A 21891-nucleotide genomic window follows, 5' to 3' on the forward strand; every position below is an offset into this window, starting at 1 on the left:
TTAAGAGTCTCGGTTAATAGCTCTCATAATTGAAGAAGTAAAAATATGGCAGTGAACTATCTTAAAGGTTAAGAAACCTAGAGACAGATAAAGGAAGCTCTGAATTGATTCTATCTTCATGTCTTATTATTTCTAACCCATTCTTTATGATTTTAAGGAAACCTTTGAACATTTGAAGTTAAAATAGATCCCATGGTTCTTGCTTACCTAAGCCATATAGAGGACTCGGGTGGTCACCTCAAAGGGTACTTGTCAGATTTCTCAAAATACCAATTATCTTCTGGAAATGAAATTCTACACAACTTGGTGCAAACATCTTTCTTGGCATAATATTAGTGACAAATATTTTCTCCACCTTACCTCAAAGGAAGAAAAAATGGAGGTCCTTAACCAATCTAAAACATCAACAGCCTTTGAAGCCCCACCCAACAAATATTATGGGTGGCATGAAGACCCCCATGTAAAACAACCGTCAGTTACACTCTGGTGTCCTCTGTGTCTTATGCCAATTATGTGGAGGTATACCAATCAGGTGCCTGTCCTCAGCTCATTATGTATCTTGGCTCCCAAACAAATTCCCCCATGCCAGCTACAGTGCAGAACTGTGAATAATGGCAGTCAGAAGTGAGAAGCAGTCCCTAAGTGATCAGAACATGAAGAGCAAGGCTAAAATGGTGTAGCTGGCTGCTTGATTTGCTGCACCTTCCTTTGGGTCAGGGAGAATTTCTCCAGCAGAGCAAGTGGAAAATCCAATTCTAGCTTTTTCAGCTGATATACAGCAGCAGTCTCCTTGTCAGGATGTTATTATCTGCAGCCAGGTACTGGAAAACTCTTCACTACAAAGAGACACATCTGTCATTCACCTGGTCCCAAACATTTTAGCTGTGTAATTGAAGATTTTTGGAAAGGGGCTGGATCTTCCCTCTGGCAGAGCCTTGAAACAGTCTAGGCCACTCAGTCATTCAACTGCTGTGGGGCAAACAGTAGTTAGTACTGCAGTGGCTAAAGTGACAACCCAGACTTTGGAAGTGGGGCTAGCAGCTAAGAGGTTTGCAGGAAAAGATGCCGTTTTCTTCCCAACATCTTTTGAGTTCAACTCTTTTTCAAAGGAAATTGCCCTGACAGATGAGTAAGGCAGCAGTGTCTGCTCACCCTCTCAAGACTCATGGTCAAAACAGAGTCTTAGACTGATATGTTTCAGCGCCAAACTACTCATTATCTTTAATATATAGCATGCAGCTATGTCAGTGCTTTTTTCTTACTCAAAAGTATTTGTGGAGGATCTGATCTGGAGCAGGACCCTAGCATGGGGGGTAGGGGGCTTTATCCTTTTGCCCCTCCTACTGTGGTCCCAATCCAAATTAGGAGGCACACCTGCAATTTGCATAGGGAAACCCCCCCCCCCATTTTTCCTATGCAAGGACCCCAATCTGGATAAGGACGACAAGGGAGCAGAAGGCTTAAAGCCCTCCTACGCCCCATATTAGGGTCCTGATACAAATCAGGTTCCCAACACTTACTTTTGAGCAACAACAACAAAAATGCCATGTATTAAACATAAAGTGTTGTTTGAGACCATTGCATGGCTACTCTGAATGGTCTAGTTAAAGGGCTGTTCTTGATACCTGGTTGTGCCTGTTGGAGATTCATTGGTTTTAGAGCTGGATTCCAGTGATAACAGAAGCAAACCAGCCATACCCTTGTACAGGCATGAGAACTCCCCTGGCAGGTATTGGGAGCTGCTGTGATTTTGCTATTCCCCATAAGATTGGGCCACTGGTTTTATGTTCTCCTAAAACTAGGCTAGCCTTCTCCAAGCTGGCAGCCTCCAGATGTGTTGGACTTCAGTTCCCATCATTCCCAGCAGCATGGTAATTTGTGATAATTCTCATCATGCTTGAAAGCCATGACAGTTCATCTGGTGCAAAACTAAATGTAGTTTGTGCTGTAGATAGGTCTAAGATGAGTAAAAAGGATACTGTTTATTCAGCCTGTTTACTGGTGGGGAAGAGAAAACAAAAGTTTCCAGCATCTACTGCTCTTCCTGAGGATGAAATGCAATGGTCAAAGCAAGTCGGATGAAAAGTCTAGACAGTGCTAGATCCTGCGGGTTCATTAGCACTTCAAAAGACACAGGCAACAGAGGAGAAAATCAAATACCGGTGGAAGGAGAAGATGCTCCCTGGCTCACAGCCCACCTCAGGTCTGACTCTTCTAACATGTTGCAGATGAATTTAGCTTAATGGTCATGTTCACTCCAGATTTTTACAGTTGGCTTCTCCATCAGCACATATCATTGTCGCCTCCATTTTGGGTCTGGGCCCATCTGCTGTGATAAAATTGGCTCCTGGGCTTCATTTATGGGATGATGAAGATGATGCTTAATAAAGATATTTGAATGCTGTTTTCTAAGGGAAAACCCCTCCCAAGGTAGCTTCCAAAACTTAATGTAAACACATGTCACAATAATAAAACAATAACCCTACCTACAAAATCATAGCATCATAGGGTTGGAAGGGGCCTACAAGACCATCGAGTCCAACCCCGTGCTCAGTGCAGGAAGCCTGATTCCCAGGCAGTCTGCCATCCAAGGACTAACCAGGGCTGACCCTGCTTAGCTTCCGAGATCAGACCATCAATTTTTTAAAAATCAGCTAACAGCCAAAACATCGTGTTCAGTAAAATACAAAACTCAAGAAATGTTTAGAAAACAGTAGCTAGAATAATCTCGTTTCAGTGGCCCATAAAACCCATTTTAAGAAGAGGCCAAACAAGCACATCTTAAGAGCCCTTCTAAAGTTCTTCCAATGACAGGACCTGATGCACCCAATTCAGTCATAAGTATTGAGCACATGCTACAGCCACATCTCCAGCTTTCCTTTGTAACCATGAGAGCTAGTAACTTACCCGGTATTCTGGCGTATTCCTCTGAATATAATATTTTGAAGGAATCCCAGTATGTTCTAGGAATAACATTATCCGACGATTGACAAACTATACATGGGGAGCCCAGCCAGCTACGTTATGAGCATCAGCTATGGCCTTGAGTGTCGCTACTGCTGAATATGCGGCACCAGTATGGAACGCATCGGCACATGCAAAGCAAGTAGATATTGCTGTGAATGAGGCAATGCGCGTAGTGACAGAATGCCTCAAACCAATGCCCGTTAATAAACTATATTCTCTTGTGCCATTGCTCCACCTAAGATCAGAAGGGAAGTAGAAGCAGATGCCAAAAGAACTAAGCAAGAGACTGACTCTCGTCACCCTTTGAGTGGATATATTCCCCCAATTCGCCAACTTAGATATAGAAAGAGCTTTATGTCAAGAACTAATATCCTAGAGGGGACCAAAGAACAGAATCAGATAAGTAAATGGAAGAATGAGTGTACCGACTTGAGTATTTTAACAGCGGAAGAAATGGCCACTGGAAATACTCTCCCTTATATAGTTTGGACCCGTAGCAACGTACGGCTGTGAGAGCTGGACTATAAGGAAGGCTGAGCGCCAAAGAATTGATGCCTTCTAACTGTGGTGCTGGAGAAGACTCTTACGAGTCCCCTGGACTGCAAGGAGGTCAAATCAGTCAATCCTAAAGGAAATCAACCCTGACTGCTCATTGGAAGGACAGATACTGAAGCTGAAGCTCAAATATTTTGGCCACCTAATGCGAAGAGAAAAGTCACTGGAAAAGACCCTGATGCTGGGAAAGATTGAAGGCAAAAGGAGAAGGGGATGGCAGAGGATGAGATGGCTAGATAGCATCACCAATGCAATGAATATGAATTTGAGCACACTCCAGGAAAGAGCGGAGGACAGGAAGGCCTGGCGTGCTATGGTCCATGGGGTCACGAAGAGTCGGACACAACTTAATGACTGAATAGCAACAACAACAATATAGTTTGGAGGACAATGAACAGGATGAGAGTGGGGGTACCAAGGTGTAAGATGAATTTATTTAAGTGGGGGTTGCTGCTTGACGACAATACATTATGTGAATGTGGAGAAACCCAAGACCCAGCACATCTGATGGTGTGTCGATTACTGCCGGAGTCTTGTACTGTTGATGATCTACAGCAAGCTGTGGCGGTGGCTACATTTTGGCAGAGCAAAGTTTGATCTGGACAGGAAATAAATAAATAAATAAATAAAGGAATCTCATTCATCTTAATGTTAAGTGTTCAATGACATCTGTGTTTCAGCAGATGTTTGTTTCTAGTTTGGTTGTAGTTTAGGCTTTGTAATATATTGATGTGATTTGCTTTCCAGTTGTTTTGTTTTTGATTCTTTTTGAATTAGGGAAAATGTATTTGTGTCAGAATGGAAATGGAGGGCTTTGGCTTAAAAGTGTCATTTATGTTTTGTCTGCAGTTAAAATGGTACCTTACATTATGGAGAACTTTACAGACTTGGAAGTTAATATCAGTGGGAAGATTGTTCTGGAGTGCAAAGTAAATGGGACACCAAAACCGGTTATTGCTTGGCTGAAAAATGGCTATCCAATTGCTCCTGCTTCAGGTGAGCCAGTGTTGCCCAAACATTTGAAATTTGTGGCACTGTTATTGTCATTTTCTTGATTAACTTGTGTGACATACTTGGCAGAGGCTGTAGCTTAGTGGTAGAGCACCTGCTTTGCATGCAAAAGATCCCAAGTTCAATTCCTGCCATCTCCACATAAGGCTGCAAAAGATCCCTCTCAAACCCTGGAGAGTTGCTACCAGTCCGTGTAGACAATACTAGTCTAGAAAGACCAAGAGTCTAACCTCAGTAGAAGGCAGCTTCCTGTGTTATACTCTAGTGCAGAGGAGTAGTTCTCAACCTTTTGTATCTGACATCCCGCCAATCACTCTTTCAAAGAACTCACCGTGGAAGGAACAGTCAGAGAAGGACAGGGATGTCTGTCACCAGGAAAACCGTTTAGTTTTTCACTTGACAGAGATCCCCGGCATGTCCACTTGACTCACATTTGTGGGTTGAGCCATGGGTTTTTCCTGAAATCTGGGAACTGTTTATGTATTCTTTTTTATTCGCACAAAAGAGATTTGTGCAAATTGTGGCCAAAATTTGCGCAAAGTACGCAAATTGCAGTTGAAATTTACGCAAATAAAAATACAGAAAATCCACAAACTGGCACCAAACTTGATGCAAATTGAGCCGGGCCAGTTCACAGAAAATGAACCAAGTTCAGGGGGCCGAACTAAGTGAAGCTTTACAAGCTCCATCCCCCAAACAGATTCCTCTGACATCCCTAGAGACGAAATTAGGTTTTCACCTGGGATGGGAGAATGAGTGATATTTGAGCTCCCACCTTGTTGTTCATCTCACCTTGTTCTTGCTCCCTAATGTGAGCATCTTTTTTTTTTCTTTCAGACAGGAAATTTCACATCTTTGAACATAAAAAATGTGCACTCTTCCAAGCACGTGCCCCAAATGTATAGGCTAAAGTGTGAAAATGCAGTTTTTGGAGGGCTGCACATTTTTGGAAGTGTGCACAGGCACTTTCAAGAATGAATGCTGGCTCAGGGAATTGTGAAAGTTTTCTGAGAATTCTGCTCCTGCTCACATTCACATTCAGGGATGTGAATGGGACATGTTCTCAAAACTTGCAACAGGAATCAACTTCTCATACATCCCTAGATTTCACCAGTTCATGCTGAAAACGTGCGGGATGATTCACCAGTCCTTGCCCTAGGCCTGGAAAGGGCATGTGTGTTTCAAGGCCAGTGGAGGTGTTATCAAGCAGCCGCCACTGGTCTTAATGTGGTATCTACCTTCATCCGTTGGGGAAGTTTGCCACCATGTCTCAACCCTGGGGCTGAGTGATTACATAGGGTGAAGATGCACATCTTCACCTTTTCTTTTCCTGACGGATTTCCTCAGGTCATCTTAAGGGGCTGTTCCTGGGTCTTTCTCAGATGAGGCAGAAAGGATCATCTATAATTCAGATCAGGCTGTTCTGGGAAGAAACTCTTTACAGCTTCTGAAATTTCATAAATAATTCCAGAGGGACAAACATGTAACTCATCCAGCCAGTGGAACCATAAATAAAATATCTGGAGAGAGAAAACACCTCAGGGTAAATATTTCAGCACTCTGCATGGTAACTTTCACACAGAGCTTAAGTTAACAACGTCAGTGTTCACAGGCAAGACACACTGCAAAACCTAAGTCTCCTCCTGTTCAGATGCCATCCCCAGTGGGTTGTACCTGATTTGTGATGATACCTCCTTAGTAAAATAGATTTGCTTAGAAAATGCATACTCTGGCAGTAAGGAAATTAATGAGGGAAGACAAGTGCAGGGGATTATTACAAGCTGTTATCTCCTGTGAATAGACAGAGTAGTTACTTCTGGTGCACTTGCAGTGGCTGCTTCAGGTTACTGAGAGCCCTTGGGCAAGAAACCTCAGTGGTCCCCCTCCCTCAGTGAGTCTACCTTCTCATGTCCATTGTTGCCACCTGCTATTGCTCCACATCCCCTTTCTCATCATTGCTACCACTTGCTTGGCAGGCAGGGAGCCAGGGAGCAAGTGGGCCGTGGCATCCACTGCTGCTGCTTCTTCTGCTCACCACCACCATGGTCTGGGCCAAAGAGAGGGGCAGGTGAACAAGCAGGCTGCAATGGTGAAGAAGAGGAGCAACTCCAGGGGGCTCTTGTTGGTGGGCCCCTGCTGGGTTGTGGGCCCTTGGCAGATGCCCAACCGTGCCTTCCCTCAAAGCTGGCCCTGTGTCCTTGCAAAATGGTCCCAGCATTATGAAGGATGGGGTGTATGTGGAGGGAGAGTTTGTACATTGTGAGGACCTGGGGGAGTGCAGCTCACAGCAGGAGCCATGTCAGTGGGGGCTGAGCTGCCCGGTATCAAGATGGAGGGCAGTATTGGTAGTCACCATAGCAGTGGCCTCCAGAGCAGCAGCTTTGCATTTCCTCACAGAAATTAAGAGTGAGTGTTCATCTATATGGGAGCACATTTAGGAACAGAATCCTGCTCCCTAATGATGGCCAGTGACCCCAGCGTTGTACCTTGTGTTGAGTACCCCACTACCCATCAGTCTCCCTGCCTGAGCTTATGGAGGTGGTCTCAGATTTGGTGTTGAGGACTCCCAGAATGATGGCTCTGGGGGATCTCAACTTCCCTGCTGAGGCTGCTGGATCGAGGGTGGCTCAGGGCTTCATGGCCACCATAACAACCACGGAGCTGCCTCAACATGTCATCAGCCCAACACATATAAGAGGACACGTGCTTGATTTGGTTTTCTCAATTACATTTTGAGATTGCTTTCTAGAAAACACTGTAGTACCTGCTGAAATGACTCTCAATCCCTTCCTGCAGGGATTTCCATGGAAAACAACACCCTGGTGATTGAGCGAGTGAAAAAGGATGATGAGGGACAGTATGAATGCAAAGCCGTCAATGAAATGGGGCAGGACAGCACCCAGGCATTTATCAAAATAAAAGGTGAGATTACAAGAGGGAACCACTTTGACTGGTTCAATCAGATACCTGAGCAATTCTGAGCAGTGGCGGCTGGTGGCTCTGACTTCGGTGGGGCTTTGAATCCATTCTGGGTTTCAGCCAGAACCAGACAGGACTCTAAAGGAGCTATCCAAAGTGCTGAACTTATTTGGGAGTGGGGTTCAGTACCTTGGATAGCTCCTTTAGAGTTCTGGCTGGTTCCGGCTGAAACCTGGAATGGATTCACAGCCCCACCGAAATCAGAGCCACCAGCCTCCACTGATTCTGAGTAGCTTTCCACAACCGGGTGCCGTCCAGATGTGTTGGACTGCAACTCCCATCATCACATCTGGAAGGTAACATGTTGGGGAAAGCTGATTTAGAGCATCCAAGATACCAGTATAAATGCATAGTAGATAAGCTAAAAATACATGGGAAAGTAATCTCTACCAGATTAAGTGGGACAATGATTTAGTTAATTTCAATATGATCCTTTTTTTTTGCAATGCAAATTGCAAGCAGACCCCCCAGTCTAGATCTGGGACCACAGCAGGGAGCAAAGAGTAAAGGCCCCTCCCTCCCTGACTCCTCACACTAGCACACAGGCAGTTTGTGGGGGGATAAAGCTGCACACAAGGGCAGAACTACACAGTTAAGGCCACATGTAGTTTGGGTCCACCCTAAATAACAACTGCACAGTTCATGCGTAAGTGGGGTGTGGTGGAGAGAGAGAAGTCTTGGGAAAGCCTTCAGCATATCATCATGATATGTAATTTCTATGGCACCTACCAAGATACATTTTTTTAAAGACAGGTCCCTGCCTGGAGAGTTGCAGTCCATATAAATTCTTTGACATTGGGCATACCTGAGATCCAACCCAACTATTTGAAATCATAGCCATAGCATCAGTCCCTTGAGTCGGGCACTAGAATCCACTAGCAAGTATAGTCAAATGTTGGTTGCTGGTAGCTGAGTACAGGTACATGCCGATGGTCTTGTGAATAGGGGCAGTTGCTGTTTTCAAGCTTGGAGTGTACTCTGTTCCGTCTCCCCACATTCATTCTTTTCAAGACACACATAAGCCTGTGGATCGAATCCTGATTGCCTCTTAAATACTTCCTTCATCACAGAGGCTGAACAGCCATCTGTCAGGGATCTGTCAGCGATGCAAGATCCTGCACTGAGCAGGGGGTTGGACTAGATGACTTAGAAGGTCCCTTCCAGCTCTAAAATTCTATGATTCTAGGATGGCCAGATGCAAAAGAGAACTGGGCTCCTCTGTCTTCAGTAGCTGAGCAGAAGAAGGAATTTTAGCAGGTGTAGCTTCTCATGAAAGTTCCACCTGCTAAGATTCGCTCTTCTGCACAACTGTTAGAGATGCAGGAGCCCAGTCCACTTTTCATCTGGCCGCCCTGTTAGGCACAGTGGCTTGATGTTGAAGTGGTCCCTCAGTCGAATGGGATTTTCTTTGAACAGCCTGTTGTTGTAACAATTGTTTCCAACTGCATGTGTGATTTATGGGATGTGGTGCATGGCGAAGCTTGGAGCATTGAGCTGAAAGCTAATCGGGTGTTTCTTTTTCAGGCTCTGAGGAAAAGTCCAACATTGAAGTTATCATTTTGGTTTGCACTGGTTTAGCAGCCACACTCTTCTGGCTCCTTCTGACCCTCTTCATACGGAAGCTAAGAAAGGTAAGAGGATCTCCATCATGTTCCAGGCTTAGAAACGGTCTCTCGAGTCCTTTTAGGCACGAAGGTTGTTTAGGGGCAGTCAGTTATAGAGAGTAGTCTCAGGGCTTCATTCATGGTGATCAGCATCGTAATAAAGTCAATAAAATCAAGCAGTCAAGGTCTCACAGTTATAAAGTATGTGTAATCAGTCATATCATTACCTATAAATATATACATTACATGCAAAATCCAAACAAGAGATGCAGCACTGAAGTGTGGAAACACTGCTTAGCCACTGGTGGCATGATGAAATTGTTTGAAGACTATAGCTGGGCCATTTCTAGTTTAGAGGCAGGCTTCATAACTTATATTTATGGTTTGGTTAGCTCAGAGATAGTGATGACCACATCACTTGCTACAGCCATTGAACCTGGAATGACATAACTAGGCTGCGCAAAAATGTTTGTTAATTTCAATATTTAATTTGAAATTTGCATGTTCTATGCCAACAAACTAATTACCAAACAACAGAACTTCAGCAAGTGTTTGAATTGTTTTGATCTGCTTAGCACCTTTTTGTTACTATGCCTGCTGTTTCTTCTCAGTTTCAACTCCCCCTCCTTCTCTTCTTCTTCGTCTTCGTCTTCATCATCCTCACTGTCCACAACCTCATTTGCCCTCACTGCCATTTAAGATGATTGGCTGTTGCAAGCAGCCTAGTTTCGTTTGGGGACATTGTTTGAGGTAATGCCATTGTATCATCAAGAAAATAATGTGAATTGACATCAGCAGTGATGCCTAATGAGGCTGAGGTCAGTGTGAGCAAAGAAGAAGAAAAAACAGCCAGAAGAACAAAAAGGAACCAACAGCATTACAAAGGTGTTTGCAATGGGTTTCAGAATAATAAAAAACAAGGTGCTTTTCAGTACTCACAAAATGCGCAACAACCCCTGTGTGTAAGTCATGTTAATTTTTTAGGCTGCAGGCCCATACCCACTCATGAAGCCCCATAGAACTCAGTGAGGGAAGGGCCCTAGCTCAGTGGTCTAACACATGCTTTTCATCATGCAGCAGGTCCCAGCTTCAATCCGCAGCATTTCCGCATTGCGCTAGGAAAGGCTCCTGTCTGAAACCCAGGGGAGCTGCTGCCAGTCAGTGCAGAACCACCCTTTTCCAACCTGGCACTGTCCAGATGTTTTGGACCACATCTCCCAGGATCCCTGACCATTGGCCATGCTGGCTGGGGCTGATAGTCCAGCACATCTGGAAGGAGCTAGGTTGCGGATGTCTGGAGTAGTTGGTAGTGAGTGAGAAGGACTAATGATCGGACTCGGTATGAGAGAGCTTCCTATGTTCCTATTTCTGGGTAGACACGGATAGGATTGAACTGTTGTTGTTGTTGTTCAGTCGTTCAGTCGCGTCCGACTCTTCGTGACCCCATGGACCACAGCACGCCAGGCCTTCCTGTCCTGCGCTCTCTCCCGGAGCGTGCTCAAGTTCATATTCATTGCATCCGTGATGCTATCTAGCCATCTCATCCTCTGCCATCCCCTTCTCCTTTTGCCTTCAGTCTTTCCCAGCATCAGGGTCTTTTCCAGGGAGTTTTCTCTCCGCATTAGGTGGCCAAAATATTGGAGCTTCAGCTTCATTATCTGTCCTTCCAATGAGCACTCAGGGTTGATTTCCTTTAGGATGGACTGATTTGACCTCCTTGCAGTCCAGGGGACTCGTAAGAGTCTTCTCCAGCACCACAGTTCGAAAGCATCAATTCTTCGGCGCTCAGCCTTCCTTATAGTCCAGCTCTCACAGCCATACATTACTACTGGGAAAACCATAGCTTTGATTAGACGGACCTTTGTCGGCAAGGTGATGTCTCTGCTTCTTCCTATGCTGTCTAGGTTGGCCATAGCTTTCCTCCCCAGGAGCAAGTGTCTTTGAATTTCATGGCTACAGTCACCGTCTGCGGTGATCTTGGAGCCCAAGAAAGTAAAATCTGTCACTGCTTCCATTTCTTCCCCTTCTATATGCCAGGAAGTGATGGGGCCAGATGCCATGATCTTCGTTTTTTTAATGTTGAGTTTCAAACCAGCTTTTGGACTCTCCTCTTTCACCCTCAACAAGAGGCTCTTGAGATCCTCTTCGCTTTCTGCCATTAGGGTGGTATCGTCTGCATATCGGAGGTTGTTGATAATTCTCCCAGCAATCTTAATTCCGACCTCTGATTCATCCAACCCGGCATTTCTCATGATGTACTATGCATATAAGTTAAATAAGCAGGGTGACAATATGCAGCCTTGTCGTACTGCTTTCCCAATTTTGAACCAATCGGTTGTTCCATGTCTGGTTCTTACTGTTGCTTCTTGACCCTCGTACAGGTTTCTCAGGAGACAGGTAAGGTGGTGTGGTACTCCCATCACTTTAAGAATTTGCCACAGTTTGTTGTGATCCACACAATCAAAGGCTTTAGCGTAGTCAATGAAGCAGAAATAGACGTTTTTCTGGAATTCTCTTGCTTTCTCCATGATGCAGCGAATGTTGGTGATTTGATCTCTAGTTCCTCTGCCTCTTCTAAACCCAGCTTGTACTTCCGGTAGTTCTCGGTTCGCATACTTCTGAAGCCTAGCTTGTAGGATTTTGAGCATCACCTTGCTGGCATGTGAAATGAGCGCAATTGTGCGGTAGTTTGAACACTCTTTGGCGTTGCCCTTCTTTGGAATTGGAATGTAAACTGACCTTTTCCAGTCTTGTGGCCACTGCTGAGTGTTCCAGATTTGTTGGCATATTGAATGCAGCACTTTAACAGCATCGTCTTTTAGGATTTTAAATAGCTCGGCTGGAATACTGTCATCTCCGCTAGCTTTGTTGTTACTAATGCTTCCTAAGGCCCACTTGACTTCACTCTCTAGGATGTCCAGCTCAAGTTCAGTGACCGCACTATCATGGCTATCAGGGACATTCAGATCTTTCCTGTATAGTTCTTCTGTGTATTCTTGCCACCTCTTCTTAATCTCATCTGCTTCTGTTAGGTCCCTGACTTCTTTGTTCTTTATCATGCCCATCTTTGCACAAAACGTTCCCTTGAGATCTCCAATTTTCTTGAAGAGATCTCTAGTCTTTCCCATTCTGTTGTTTTCCTCGATTTCTTGGCATTGTTAATTTAAGAAGGCCTTCTTGTCTCTCCTTGCTATTCTCTGGAACTCTGCATTGAGTTGGGTATATCTTCCCCTTTCTCCCTTGCTTTTCGCTTCCCTTCTTTCCTCAGCTACTTGTAAAGCCTCATCAGACAGCCACTTTGCTTTCTTGCATTTCTTTTTCTTTGGGATGGATTTCGTTGCTGCCTCCTGAACAATGTTACGGACCTCCGTCCATAGTTCCTCAGGCACTCTGTCTATTACCCCAGCCCTAGATTTGACCATATCCCCAGAGTAGCTGAGAAGATATTTTGGCTGATATCTAGGTCCACCTGAATAAAATCAGTTGCCATCTTGCTACTGAGTCTAGTGAAAGGTTGATTACGGACATAAGCTACCTTTTTGAAAGTGACTGAGAATGAAGATGCATTGTGATCTGTGCTGGTGAAAAAGAGTTAAAAATTCAGTGCTTGGAGAAAGTCTTCAGCATCACTTTTGAACCATCGCTGTACTGACAATCAAAAAAAGACCTAGCTTGTGCCACGATTTAAATTCTCAGTGAGTTTTCTTACAATTTTGGCCCAGGTGACCAAGTTAATCTCATTTCCACAACTCATTTACTCCTTGACCTCTCTGTGAAGATTCCAAAGGACCAGAGGCTCCATGGGTTCCATGGAAAGTGTCATAAATATGACAGAGGAAGGTAGCTGTCTCATCTGCACTAGGGATGTCAGAGAAATCCACCACGGATTCAAATGAGGCTGGACTCTTTGGAAACCGGCCTCCAGAATCCGCAGCGGAACAGCCCCACTTACCTCTGCTCCAGGAGGATTCCCCGTGGAATGGCACTGGGCTTTAGGCTTAACTGGACCCGTTCGCCTCCATGCTGATCGCCATGTTGCTTAAAAAAATGGCGATCGGCAGGATGTGCCCACAGACCTATATGCAAAATAGAACCATGAATCTTGCATATAAGTCTATGGGCACATCCTGCCGATCGCCATTTTTTAAAGCAACATGGCGATCGGCACGGAGGCGAACGGGTCCAGGTAAGCAGCCCTCAAGCTGGGCTGCTCTGTGGAATCCTCGCGGAGCAGAGCCACTCCGGAGGATTCCAGGGGGGAGGAACGGATCGCCTTTCCCTCCGGGCGGATTCCCCACCGGAACAGATGGTGGGGAATCCGTACATCCCTCTGCACCCAATCCAAACCACAGTTCTAACAATGACCCTTAATTATTCAGATAATTTTTCCATGTGTAAAATTAGCAAAAGGGAAGATTATACATAGGTATTCTTTATTTGTCTCTAAGTTACTCAAAGGACTAATTGCATTGGACATTCGTTATTATCAATGTCCAAGCAAAATGGCAGCAGTGCACAAGTGTGCATTAGATTTAACCAAGGAAGACTTCTTCATACACTCATATCCATGTTGTTTTGCACCTATTACAAACTTGCTTCCACTAATGCAACATCCAAGATTCAAGTTACCAAACACCAACTATAGGATTTTTTTCTCCCTCAAATGGGAGGGGAAAAAAACTAAAACAAACTAAAACAAGGAATTAACAGTGCAATTCTAAACATGTCTACTCAGAAGTAAGTCCCAATCAGTTATATATAAATACATATAATTTGAAATTATGGCAACCAGTGATGGCTATTAAGTGATGTTGTGGTGTGTGAACTATGGTTAAACAAGCCAGCTTCATAAACCATGGTTTGAAGTTAGCATGTTTGAAACCAGTCAGAGTTTGTGATAAGCCATGATTCCTGGTACACACACAACAATAAACTGAGATTAGGAGAAAATGAAACTGAACGCTGGCTACATCTTTCTTCTGGCCATGCAGGAGAGGTGAGGGGGACATGCAAGCCTGAGACTTCACTCGGACTTATTCTAGCTCATGCTCATCATGCTAAAACATCACACTAAATCATCTGCGTAGTTTTGAACTGCTAAAAGCTCGAGTTCAAAACTATGGAAATTATTTCAGCTTTTATTATCTTTCATGTAATGGACCACAAAACCTGCCATACTTGATTGCCATAATTTCAAATTATGTATTGTTGTCTTTTATCAGTGCCATAACCCTGCTTCCTCTACAGGCCACTGCGGCTTCTGAAATGCAGTTACGTAGTGGCAAAGAATACATTGATTCTGTTTGGAAATAAATAAATAAAGGTTATTAACTCACTGCCACTTTCACTGAACTGCTTGCTCACATGTCTATGTTTATCATTTGTGGCATAACAATGGCCTACAAAGGGGGCGGGGACACACACACACACAGTGAACGGATGGTCTTACAATTAACAAAAGCATCGCTAACACTGACAAACGACTGATAACCTGTATGCTCAGTGTCACCGGCATGGCTGTAACATGTCAAGGGAAGCTCACGATTTCTTCAGCTGTCATTCAGTGGCATAATAATATTTGGTATGTAGGGCTAATGGAAAAGTCGACTCACCAAATGAGGACTGGAGCAGGACACCAGAATACTGACATGTTTCTGGAACTGCTTTTCCCTGGCTAATGCATGTGGGAAAGTTACCAGAGAGTTTTATGCCCCAACAATATAATAACTTACTGTTCCTTTATTATTATATAACCTTTACAGTTTTACTAACCCGCATATTAGCTCAAATTCACCCACTTGTTTCCTTATTGATCATTCAGATAACCTCTAAAATGTGGATGTAAATCTATAAGACAGAAATATGTTTATTACTGATTAATCATCTTCCTTCTTCTAATGCTTCTTCTTCCTCCTCTTTCTCCCAAATACTGTAAAAATTTGATGGAAAAATTGAAAAGTATTTCTGGTTAGTGGCCTGGAGGTGCATTTAACTCATCACAGGTGACTAAGCAAGTGCCTATTTATATTTATGCATCTGTGGTAACGTTGTAGAACACAAGCTGAAGCAACAAAAACCCAAAAGGTTTTGCCCAGACCTTTGAGCGGTTACCGTTCTTTTCCTCTCACCCCCTTCCAGCTCCCTTTCATTAGACTTCCTCCCTATTAGTTTTGAATATGGTAGCAATTCCCATGTTAACTGAGGATTTTTTCGCACCCCTCTTGCAGCCAGATGCCACAGATATTAAAACAGGATACTTGTCAATCATAATGGATCCTGAGGAGATGCCCCTTGATGAACAATGTGACCGCCTCCCATATGACAGCAGCAAATGGGAATTTCCAAGGGATAGACTGCGGCTGGGTAAGAAATACGTGTGGTGGTGGTGTCGTGAACATTCAAAGAATCATAGCTTAAATTGATGTTCTAGTATACTGGTTCTCAAATTTCAGTAGTTTTCAGGTATAACGGTTTTCAATTCATCTGCCACAGAACCCTAGCATAGTGCAAAAGGTTCTGAGGCATTGCTTAAGGCAGCTTCATGCAATGATGGGGATTGTAGTCCAACACAGCTGGAGATCACCAAGTTGGAGAAGACTGGTCTAACGTGTGCTCTCAGTTTCATGCAAAGCACAGGCCAAGTCTGTTGAGCCTCGTCATTACCCTGAAGGAACAAAATACACCTGTATCCCATGCTCCCCTGCACCTGCACATTTTAGGAGGCTGAGCAAGCTGTCTTCCAAGGAAACATGTATGCATTACTGGTCTTTGCATTGGGGGATCTCAATCAACGTAATGTGTTTGGAAGCCACTGTTCTGGCAGGGATATTGTACAATTCAGTGCTTCCCAATTCAGTCCACCATCTTTGTTAGGAATTGATGGCTTCATTGTAGCCTGGGGACATGTAAGTCACTATGACATCATCTTTAAAGTGCATACATGGGCATAGAAAGATCCTACAAAACTTTTTCAGATCCAGCTCTACTATTCTGCAGAGGAAAACATTGTCATCTCTTTCAAGGGAGTGCCTCCAACTGAGGTACAGAGGACAAGCAGATAATTGTATGTTTACAGGCTTTTTCATGAGAACAGTACTTTGTATTACAGTAACTGAAGAGCAGCCTTCCCCAACCTGTTGCCCTCCAGATGTGTTGGACTACAACTCCCATTATTCCCAGCCAGAATGTTTTCTGGGAATGATGGGAGTTGCAGTCCAATGAATTGCAACAGTTTGGAAAAAAATTGCTGTACAGTGTAGAATAAAACATAGATTGCAGTATATATCCAGCCCAACGGTCTGGCTCTTCTTTTTGAATAAATGCCAGCAGATAAAACTTCTCACAGCTATTTCCTTCCTTAATTACCTACAGATTTGTCCTATGGAGAATCATTCTTCTCTCTAATCTGGTAGATCGCTACAAACTCCACCTTTTATATATTTTGATAGATAGATGATAGATAGATGATAGATAGATAGATAGATAGATAGATAGATAGATGATTACCAATCAATTTCATTTTGATGTATTACTAAGTGTATGTGGTGGGAGGAGGTTTAAAGCAAAATTCCTTTCTGAATGAGAAAACAGTAGCATGCAATGTTTTTAATAAAGCACAATTTTGCAAACTCTTCTGAATGCAATCTGAATTCTGGAATATCCCCACGCCTGAGAGATGACTCAAACCGTCTTTATGTTCCCTGCAATGTATGTTCTCTTTGATGTAATTTTTTTAGGGTGCAATCCTATGCATGTTTAGACAAAAACATCTTACAACTCCCTGGCTGGGGAATGGTGGGAGTTGTAGGCTGTTTTTCTGTCTGAACATGCATAGGATTGTGCCCTTAAAAATCTTGTATCACCTCATATGTTCATAAACTCTGTTCAGTTTATACATATATTTGGCATGTGATACGAGCCTTTTATGGACTTCCAATCTCTGTTGCATGTGACCAAGGCTCCAACATGTTGCTCTTGCAACATTTGACCAAGCATGTGACCAAGGCTCCAACATTTTGCTCTTCTTGCACAGCAAACAACGCATGTTTCTCTTATATATCCAGGGCTGTGTGTATATGGCGAGTCTGTGCAAATGCAGAAAGGGCACAGAATGTGCTATTGGGAGCATAATCCAGCATTCCTGGGAATCTCAGCTTTCTTTCTTTTCTTTGCACCTTATGGTTACAAAGATATACTTGAAAGCTGCAAAATCTCTAAAACAAATGAGGTTCAGTACCAGTGCTCGGCATTGCTCTTGCTTCGCCCAATGGTTAGCAGAAGCAGAGTGAATTCTGCAACACAGAGGAAGAGAAGAATTCATTGTGCAAAATTAAAGGGATTGGGCAAATTTGTTTAGTTTTGCAGAATTTATTCAGGTCACAGAATGCAGCATTTCTTGTTGCAGAATTTGGGTCACCTTTATGCAGATTTATTTATCTATTTGCTCGCTTGCACATCCTACACACAGCCTTGCTTCTTTCTAATGCAAACTGTTGTCAGTTCTGTCTGGCTCACTCTTTCCTCTTGCTTCTCTAGGTAAAACTCTGGGTCATGGTGCTTTTGGGAAAGTGGTGGAGGCGTCTGCTTTTGGCATAGATAAATCTTCAACCTGCAAAACAGTTGCTGTTAAAATGCTTAAAGGTACACTTCTCTGAGACTCTCAGAAGGCTCCTCCCAAAACATGTGGCTCTCCACATGATCAGAAACACAGGCCCACCGCTGAAAATGGCAGACCTGTGTTGACTTCCTCTCTCCCTTACCCCCTTGTCCTGTCGTCATCGCAATGTGCGTCTTTCCACCTCCATCTGTGAATTATGTGAAATTGTGGTGGGAAAATGCCACATGATGATGTCCAAACTAGAAACCAGGCCTGGTGTCAGTGCTCAGCACCCTTGGGCAACTGCTGGAGCCTCAGCACCACGGCAGGGCCCATTGGTGCTGAAGTGTGTCCTGGGCCCACCACAACAATCATAAGTAAAAGGAAGCAAGGCAGAAGACCTCTAGGTGTACATGAACAACAACAAAAAGTTGAGCCCAGTGTGCTTCAAAGTCAGTTCTTCCTCAGGGGTACTCTTGATCATTTTCAACCTGGTGTCTTCCCTCTCTTGCAAATTAAAGCACTCAGTTTGAAACATGTTGGGCTCAATTAAAAAATAATTATCTTTTGCACCTGTAAGTCTCCTTACTTTTCCCTACAGACCTGGTCCACACTGAAAATAAGCTGAACTCCACGTATATGGCAGAAGGTGAAAAGGTGACCCAAAGTTGCTGTTTTTGGTGACACAATCCCCTGTCCTTGTAGCATGTAGCTCCACCCCTAGTTTCAGCTCCATGGATACTGGCAATGTGGGCTTGCCATTCAGCTATACAGTGGCTATCAACATGTAGGGAATAGCACATGGCCACCACACTCAGACATCAATCCAGCCTTGAAATTCCCAGTGGAGATGGAGCGAAGTCCTCCAGGTTAGGAGGGAAGCAGATCGTACAACATCATGGAATATGATAGTCTGAGACAGGATATAAACCTTTGATCCCAGCCATCTGAGACAGAGCGTATTTCAAGGGCCTGAGAAGGAGAGATGCCAGGGGCGCAAATTAAGGGCAACAGGCATGATTAAAATGAAGGGATGCATTTCCTTTCCAGTGTGGAGACTTGGACCATATGGTACCTCCTAATGACATTTACATACCAGTCCTCTGCAGACACTTGATGAATAAATGCGTCATCTGGCATGTTAATTGCTTGGAGCAGTTGCACATTGTTTGGGACTATGTGTTTGTCTAACTATGCAAGTGACTGAGATGATTCTTTCACTCCCTCTCCTCCACTGCTGAGTCTCCTTGCTGTGTGAGCTTAGTGCCTCTTTTGCTTCACGGTGCCAAATCTTCTCCTAGACCCTAGCACAACCTTTGTCCAGCAACCTCTTCCTCTCCCAGGTACCCAACTCATTTGGATGCCAAGCCTCCTACCGGTACCATCTAGCCTGGCCTCCCTTGTTGAGTGGCATTTTCAGGTCCCCTTCACAGGCTCAGTTTTGATACATTGTTCTCCGTGCTTTCGCAGTGCTTCCCATGGAGGTGCATAGGTGGTAAATGTCAAACTACAGTTCACCATCCATGCAGATTTTACAGGAAACATGTCTTGAAAAAGCTGGGATTTCTTGGCAGCTGGTGTTCACAGATCTTTCCTAAAAGTCCACATGGATGAGTAATCTGTATTGTAAGATGGTGAGCAATGCCTGGGTTGCCAGATTATTTGTTTAGAATCCTTACCTTAGAACCTCAAAATGTGTATAATTGGCAGCACACAGACATTACATTGGCCCTATAGCAATTTCAGTCTCTAGCAGGGTTAGGAAGGATTTCTGCAGGACACCTATATCCGCATGCCTCCACTACAGATAAGGGAAGGGAGACTTCGAGGACTTCTTGTTGTAAGGGAAGTTGTTCCTTATCTGATGAGAAGATTGATACTCAAGAATGCCGACAGGAACCTGGGTGGGCTTTGATCCTTCTCTTCCAGTGATGGTGATGGTCGTGTTTTGCTTCCCTTTTGAGTATAAACAGGATTTTCTATCCCCTGTTGACCATATCCTGTTGTGTAAATATGGCTTTGTCCTGTTTACTTCAAGCAGAGTGTGCAACGACCAACGAGTGCAAGGCTCTGATGTCTGAACTAAAGATCCTCATCCATATTGGACACCACCTGAATGTAGTCAACCTGCTGGGAGCTTGTACCAAGCCAGGAGGTAAGCCAGAGCTAATCACCCAGAAATGTTACTTTAAAGAAAAAGTAAGCGCTCTTAGAAAGATGGATCCAGTCCGTAACTTGCCAAAAACAGCATTTCTCCTGTGGGTGTAACTTCCCAGGTTTGCTATTCATTTATTTCAGAAATTTTATATACAGCTTTTCAATTTAAAAAAATCCCAAAGCGGTTCACAAAAGAAAGTCACAACAAAATACAATGAAATGAACCAATAAACAGCAACAAAATATTAAAATATCTTATTAAAATAACCTGGGGTAGCTGGCAATGGTAATGATCTGAAAAAAGCCCAGGCAAACAAATATGTCTTCAGTTGATGGCAGAAACACTCCACACTTGAAGCCCACCTGATTTCATTGGGGAGATCATTCACATGGTGGGTGCCATGATGGAGAAGGCCGTGCTCTGTGCCACGGCCAAGAGGACATTGGTAGACCATGGTATGGTAAGCAAGGCATCCCCTCAGAATGTAAAGACCAGGGAGGCCTACATGGGAGAAGGCAGTCTCTCAAGTAACCTGGTCCTGAGCTTTTTAGGGACATTCTACACATTACCTGGAACGATGTGGAAGAATTATATGGTGTACCGCTTTAGACTTCCAGGTGGATCTTGTTTTTGAACATCCCACACATATACATAAAAACCTCCCTGTGTCTAATAAACTAGCACATCAGGAAGAGGGCTGTGCTAAACCTTTCCCCAAATGTGCTTATTTACTACAGACAGGGAGGATTTTTTAATGTAGCAGTGAGGGGGAGCTCAGAAATGCAGTCGCCCATCTGCAGTCTGACGTAGAACTCTACCACCTCATTCTGCATAATGTGTGGAGCAGCTTTTAAGGGTGCTGGAATGCACTGGGTGGTCCTCCATAGTTACCCCCCCCCATGATCACTAAGGGATTTATTACCCTTTTTATAGTTCTCCTCCTTGCCAAATGATATGCAGGGTTGCAAGAATTCTCTTGGTGTCCCTGTTTGCAGATATAGCAAGCAGGCTCCAGCATACACCTTTTTGAGTGCAAGAGTTGAAATCACAAATAGCAAGCATGAAATGGAAGCTTCTAGACATGAAAGGGCAAAAGGAAGAGGGGCTGACCAAGGGCAAGATGGATGGATGATATTCTGGAGGCGACGGACTTGACCTTGGGGGAGCTGGGGGTGGCGACGGCCGACAGGAAGCTCTGGCGTGGGCTGGTCCATGAAGTCACAAAGAGTCGGAAGTGACTGACCAAATAAATAACAAGACATGAAAGGCTGATAGCTTGGGATGGCTAATAACAGCTATTTACATGCAGCCTAACCCCATTGATTCACCTTCTGCTGTATTTCCGGGGCATTTTCCTCCTATTTTTTTTGCATCAGCCATAGAGTGCAAGCTGATGGCTTCAAAACAATGCTGTCTGATACTCTCCCAGGTTTTGCTATAATACAAAAGGACTTACATGACATGTTGCCCCAGTTCTTGGAATGCCAACAGCAATTATAGCAGAGCATGGCTTAGTCAGCTCCCAAAATACAGAAGAGACAAGTTCGGATGTGGTTGTGAATTAAGAGTGACTATGGGGCATGTTTCCATTCCTGGGGTTTCAAAACAGATGTGTTTAAAAAAAAGAAGTAAAGGAAAATATATGGCGGTCACCTCAACAATACAATGCAAACAAAATTCGACCAAGGTTGGAGAAAGCAGAAGCCTAGAGAGATGAAGAGACCATGTAATAGCAGGGGCAATCATGTATTATTATTGGGGGAAAGGGGGCAAAATTAAACATCAAAGACCAGGGTGCAGTCCAGTTCTATTGAAACCCAGAAAATTTTTTTAATATATTATATTTAATTATATTTATTAAAGATGCATGTCGAAGGGTACAGTTAATGCAAGGAAAAAGAGCAGTGAATGAACCAAGGAAAGAATGAAACTGAAAACAAAACAAATAGCTCAGGTGGATAACCCACTGATGGCCAAACCCTTTTCTTTCATGAAAAGTAGTCAGAAAGAGAGGGGAAGAT

The 21891-nt window shown here is 43.9% G+C and overlaps 1 protein-coding gene across 1 annotated transcript in view; it reads left to right on the top strand.

Annotated features, from left to right (window-relative positions):
* LOC146338631 (vascular endothelial growth factor receptor kdr-like) overlaps window positions 1–21891 on the top strand; it is a 292764-nt gene that overhangs the window by 221754 nt on the left and 49119 nt on the right. Inside the window, exons 14-19 of the mRNA XM_084814171.1 lie at window positions 4372–4518; window positions 7330–7455; window positions 9037–9143; window positions 15344–15479; window positions 17652–17756; window positions 19751–19867. Of these exons, the coding sequence (XP_084670297.1) occupies window positions 4372–4518; window positions 7330–7455; window positions 9037–9143; window positions 15344–15479; window positions 17652–17756; window positions 19751–19867 (738 nt within the window). The remainder of the gene's footprint in view (window positions 1–4371; window positions 4519–7329; window positions 7456–9036; window positions 9144–15343; window positions 15480–17651; window positions 17757–19750; window positions 19868–21891) is intronic.

The sequence above is a fragment of the Heloderma suspectum genome, chromosome 9 (assembly GCF_057233095.1).
Source record: "Heloderma suspectum isolate Gila_16-S chromosome 9, 16-S_ref, whole genome shotgun sequence".
Lineage (NCBI taxonomy): Eukaryota > Metazoa > Chordata > Lepidosauria > Squamata > Helodermatidae > Heloderma > Heloderma suspectum.